The sequence below is a fragment of the Manacus vitellinus genome, unplaced genomic scaffold, assembly GCF_001715985.3.
Source record: "Manacus vitellinus isolate BGI_N305 unplaced genomic scaffold, ASM171598v3 scaffold_52_pilon, whole genome shotgun sequence".
NCBI lineage: Eukaryota > Metazoa > Chordata > Aves > Passeriformes > Pipridae > Manacus > Manacus vitellinus.
Window position 1 is genome coordinate 920618 of NW_021940628.1, and position 5517 is coordinate 926134.

Genomic DNA, 5517 nt, shown 5'->3' on the forward strand with positions numbered 1-5517 from the left:
CCCCCCCCAAAAAAAACCACTCCCTGGCTCAGGTGGCTGCCTGAGTAAGTGCTTTCCTGGAGCCAAGCTGGCCCCTGCATCTGGAAGGGGCAGGGAAAGGGGGGAGAAGAGGGATCACACCAAGCTGCAGAAGTCATCGAAGCCCCAAAGGTCACCACGTAACCAGGGTGCTGGTGGGGGAATTTGGGATGGGTTTGGGGCTGTATCGTTCCACTCTGGCTCCCAACCCAAAAGCTCTCATGAGAAAAACAAGGAAACACAAAACCAGGCAGTTTGGTCTGTCGAGTTGACAGAGAAAAGAAGAAGAAAAAAAAAAATCCAAAACAAAACACACACACACACAAAAAAAAAAATCTTCCAAGATAAATACACAGCCCCCATTTTGGAAGCATCTTCAAAAAAACTGGATCAACCGTTTGTCAGCAGTGGCACAACCTCCCAGGAACATCTGTTGGGCTGGTGAGTTCTCGGCTCCCTTTTGAAGAGGGAACAGTTCAAGGGGAAAAAAGAATCCAGGTCCCACCACGCCCAGCTCCCGCTTTATCTGCGGAACAACTGGCCACAGCAATTCCCTGGCAGCAGCAGGCTGGGAACCAGCAAGGAGCCCCTAATGCAGCAGGTTCCTGTTTGCTCATGGAAAGGGCTGGCAGTGGTAGCAACTGGCTAGGGAAAGATTTCTCCCAGAAAACAGTACTTCAGGGGGGATTTAGGAAGGCCTGGGACCTCTCCCTGCGGATGGAAACCGGCCACGCTCGAGCATGCTGTCGGAAGGCAACACACATCAGGAATTCCCATGGAGTCCACGGCAGTGGGACAGTGACAACACGGAGGTTTTGGCTTCCAGGGATCCAGCAGGTCTCCCAGACTCCTTGGCTAATGCTGGGGAAAGCTCCCAGACTGGGGGGTTGGCTTTAAGGGGAGGTTATTGCTCCCGACTTCTCCGGCTTTTTGCCTTTCGACAGGGCAGCCGCTTGCTTCAGGAGTTCTCTGTTCTTGGCCTGGGAACAGGGAAAAGGGGTGTTTAAGGGTATGGATCAGCAGCAGCTCTTGGGTTCCCAGAATTGCCTGGGCAGGAGCTGCTGGCATCCTGCACAGAGGTGGAAAAGGAGGCAGATGTTGAGCTCACCTCTGACCACCTAGAAGGGGCTCTCCCATCCCAGCTTCCCCCCGAAAGGACAAAGATAAAATATTAAAACCTGAGAGAGCCTGGTCAAAAAAGGATCCATATGAACAATTCAAGGCACCTGGAGTACACTCTGAGAGGATTTGAGCTTTTATTCTGGAATCAGTGAAACTTCCAGAGCCCCAGCCAATACCAGCAGAAAACACTTGGACACCAGAGATCAGGGCAGTCCCAGCCAGAGCTGAGCCCAGCATGGAAATACCCAGGAGAGGCAGGTGGCTGGGACACAACTGCTCCTGGAGCTGATGCTTCCTTCTCCTCCCTCACAGGGAGCAGGAAGCACAGCCAGCCCTCTCCACACCACACACAGATGTTCCAGCCTTCAGCCAGGCAGAAGGATGAGCATGGTCAAGGGGATATCACAGGCACCAGCACTCTGACAGCAGCTGGAGGCTCCAAAACCTGCCCTGCACTGGGATACTTCCCCGGGAATGTTGGATGGAGGAGGGGCTCTTTCCTCAGAGGCAACAGAAGCCTTTTGTCTCATCCCCTCCCACCTCTCATCGCTGGGGCTTTAGATCTTTATATACCCAGAGTAATTAAAGGGTGCAAAGTTCATTTCTCTGTCTGATTTCTCCCCCTTTGACCTGATCCCTTCCATGGCTCGGGCTATTCATGCTGATAATCGCTGTGTCTCCAGGGCCCTGGCAAAAATCCTGCTCTCCCTGTTCCCTCCAGCTCAGGGACTTCTTTATTTGGACTAGAGAGATACAGGGCTAAAGGAACTGCCAATTGTTCCTTTGTTCTCCCTCCTTACTGGTCACACCAATCACAAGGAGGCGATTTAGAGGTGCAGGGAGCTCACAGAGGTCCTGCAGGCTGGAAAAACAAGTTCAAACCTGATTTTGGCAATAGGTAAAATGAGTTTGATGGTTTCAGTCTAGTCCATGAGGGACACAACACAGCACTTCACAACACAGTAAGTGTGAATGGAGGTTGGAATGCAGTGCAGAGGCTGTAGGATAGGGATGAGAAGGATTAACAGAGCCGTGTGTGCAGGAGCTCACGGGGTGTTGTGATCAGGAGTGTCCTCAGTCACTCCCAGATAAAGCACAGCCCAGCAAATTGACCCAAGAGTGTGTCACCTGTAACTGCTCCATGACCTCCTTGTGTGTCTTCTCCATCTGGTTCATCTTTGCCCTCATCTGTGATTCCTGGTACTGCAGGTCGGCTTTCAGCTCCGTGATCTGGGGAGAAACCAGGAAGGAGCAAGGCAGCTGGAAGAGGCAATGAATTCCCTCCCCCCCAGACGCTCCCTGCCACGGAAAACACCTCTGCAGAAGGTGTGTGAGACTGGCTGAGGTCAGAGACGTGCCTGGGGAGTGCAACCACGCCAGAACCGTGGCCCTGAGCAGCACAGGGACTGCAAGGAGCAGCATGTTCACTCCCAGTCTTGCCCACACACAGAGGTCTCCAAGAGAGTGGTCAGGAAGTGACCCTTTATGAAATGAGATCTCCTGGGTGGGTCCAGAGAGCCTCTTGGCTTTGGACAGGAGACAGCCTGCAAACAGCCAGACATGCTCTTGCTCACTCCAAGATAAAAAGCCAGGCTGTGCTTTGGAGTGTGATCTGTGAGAACATTCCAGCCTGCTGGGGGGGAAGCAAGCCAAGGGCTGTACCTTCTTCTCCTTCTCCAGAATCATCTGATCCTTCTGGTGCAGCATCTTTTTTAAAGTAGCCACTTCCTCCTTCAGCTGGGCAATGATGACAAAGTGGTCGGTGCCAGGGGAGTCCAGGGCCAGGTCTGGAGAAAAGCTGCAGCAAAAAGAACAGGGAGAGGCTCTCAGCACAACCCTCATTTCCACTGAGTCAGGGGAAACTCCCACGGATGCATTCAGATGGGAATCGTTTCAGGATCCTTCAGGATCCTTTTTTCAAACCAAAGAGCTGAAGACAGCAATCAGAGAAATACTGAAACTTTTATGATCCCTCTGGAACTCCTTTGCTCACAGGCAGTCCTCGGATGCACGGCAGAACTTCCCACTGAATGTAAACAAACATTCTGGCAGGGAGGGGACATGAAAGAGAAACAAATAACGCCCAAGTTCAACAAACAGAGCAAAGGGAACAGCTAAATTGAAGTCAGCACTGTCCTCAGCAGGAAAAAGGGGTAAAAAACATGCTGGACTTTGTATTTTGGTTCTGCCACGGTAAAGCAATTTAGGGAGAAGCTTCATTATCTCAGAGCAGGAAAAACTCTCTGGGAAGACAGAGAAATAGCTGAGCACATCACCTGTACACCACCAGGTCTCTAATCATAAGCAACCAGCTGGGAACTTATCTGGACTGGTAAATCACAAACCTCCCTACGAGACACCAGTGACCCGGGGCAGCCACACACAGTCCTGTGCTGCAGGAATATTCTGGATCATAAGATACCACAAGCTGCAGCCAGAGGCCCAGGGAGCTCACCTGATTTTTCCCTGCCTTCTGTTCCACCCCTAAGGCTTGTTTTTATCTCCTGGTGCTAAGAGGGCAGTGCACTCCCAGCCACACACACCTGAAATTGCTGTATAAAAACTGAGCAGCAATAAGACAACAAAGCCTAACCTAGAAGATGGACTTCAGGTCTGGCTGTTATCAGATAAATAAAGATAAATCACCAGGGTCACCTGGAGCCTGACTCTTTTTTTTTTTAAAGCCTCCAGAGTAGGTCATCACTGAGCTCTAAAGCTGGGAGCTGCAGCAGGGTGTGGCAGGCACGTGTGGAAGGCACGGTGTGAACCCAAAATTCTGCCTCTCTCAAGGATGTTTCCACCTCTGAGCTTTCAGTTCCCCACCAAGGCAGAGAGTACCCACTGCTCACCTCACACGGGGTCTCCTCTAGCGCCTGGAAACGATCCATTTCCTAATTAAAAGCACAGCCTGCTTTGACTGGACTCGTTAGTGAGGATGTGGCAGGAGAAAGGCTCCTTCCCCCACTGTGCTGGGGATGTACAGAGGGGAACTAAGCAGAGGCAGCTTCCCAGATCTGAGAGTCAGAGGACGGCCCTGAGGCGCTGGGAAAGAAAGCCTGGCAAAGGAAAACTCGGGACTGAGGGGCTGCAGGAGACAGCCCGTGGTGGAGGAGCCTGGCATGGCTAAAACGTGCTGACAGCAGAGCCCACACGAGATGTGACAGCACTCTGGGCACGCTGGATCCATTTTAAAACTGTTCCCGAGTAGTTTTCCCAAGTGCAGGGTGATGGTGGGAGCTCCATCACCTTCCTGTGTGCAAGCACGTTACCAACAGCAGCTTTAATTTCCCACTCAGTGCAAATATGCTGGGGAGGAGAGAGAGAAATCAAAAAAAACCCCAGCCTCCACGGAGAAAAAAAGGCTTCCTCACCATTCCCTCTGGCTAAAAACAATCCCTTGACACACCATTCCTTTGCCCAGGCACGCTTCCCTCCTGCCGTGCCCTGGGGGGATAAAGAGTGCTGGGAGATGCTCCCATTTCCCTGAGCAGCTCCAGCAGGAAAAATTCCCTGCTTGGCAGCTCCTGCTGCCCAGCACGTCGTGGAGCAGGGAAGGTGAGAGCCAGCCCTGCCACCCAGTGGGGAGAAGGGACAGGAGGGACACCAACCTTCCACAGAGCACCCACCAGCTGGGAGCGAGGGCTTGGAGTTATCAGGGATCCCCTGCTGGGGGGGGGATAAAGTATAAGTAAATATCAGGCAGGTATTTTCCTGTCCAGTTGCTGCAAAATGCCCCCTCAAATATGTCAAGGTGCTAATTAAAAAAGCAGCTTTTTTTTTTTGATTCTCTCTTCTTTTATATTTTTTGAAGGCTGACAAATGAAAGGTTCCTCTGTCTTTAAGGGAGCAGCCTGAGACTCCAAAACTGGAAGGAAAACTGCCAAATGCAAGTCGCTTCATTCCTTTAAAAAACCAGATCAAGAACTAAAACAACCAAGCAAAAAAAAAAAAAAAAAGAGCCATATCCTCTATACAAATACACTCAGCATCCCTGCCCCTTGGGATAGGTCGGGGGGCATGTGCTCCCCCTGTTCAAACAGCCGAAAATGCACGTTGCTAATTAAAGGGGAATTGATGAGCTCCCGTTGTTTTCAGTGCAGACAGAGGACAAAAATGGAGCTGTTCCAAAGGCACCTGCCTCTCTATTGACTGGAACAGAAACCAAATTGACTGCCTTAAACTCCACACCTGTTAAATGGCTGAAATTAGGCAAAGCAAATGCCAAGCTTAAGGATTTTGCTATTCAAGTCAGGCTGGCGTGAAGAGGCACAGATCAGGCATGGAACCAGCATCCAGGTTTCACCTCAGACAAAAACCACCTAGAATACAGCAGCCAGCCCTGGGCCCCAACACCAGGAGGACCTGGAGCTGCTGGAG

General features: G+C 51.3%; 1 protein-coding gene across 1 annotated transcript in view; it reads right to left on the reverse strand.

Moving 5' to 3' along the window:
* Window positions 1-6: 6 nt before the first annotated feature.
* FAM76A (family with sequence similarity 76 member A) overlaps window positions 7-5517 on the reverse strand; it is a 19253-nt gene continuing 13742 nt past the window's right edge. The window contains exons 8-10 of the mRNA XM_029963022.1: window positions 2803-2938; window positions 2269-2370; window positions 7-998 (exon numbers count right to left, since the gene is read on the reverse strand). Of these exons, the coding sequence (XP_029818882.1) occupies window positions 912-998; window positions 2269-2370; window positions 2803-2938 (325 nt within the window). The 3' untranslated portion in view covers window positions 7-911. The remainder of the gene's footprint in view (window positions 999-2268; window positions 2371-2802; window positions 2939-5517) is intronic.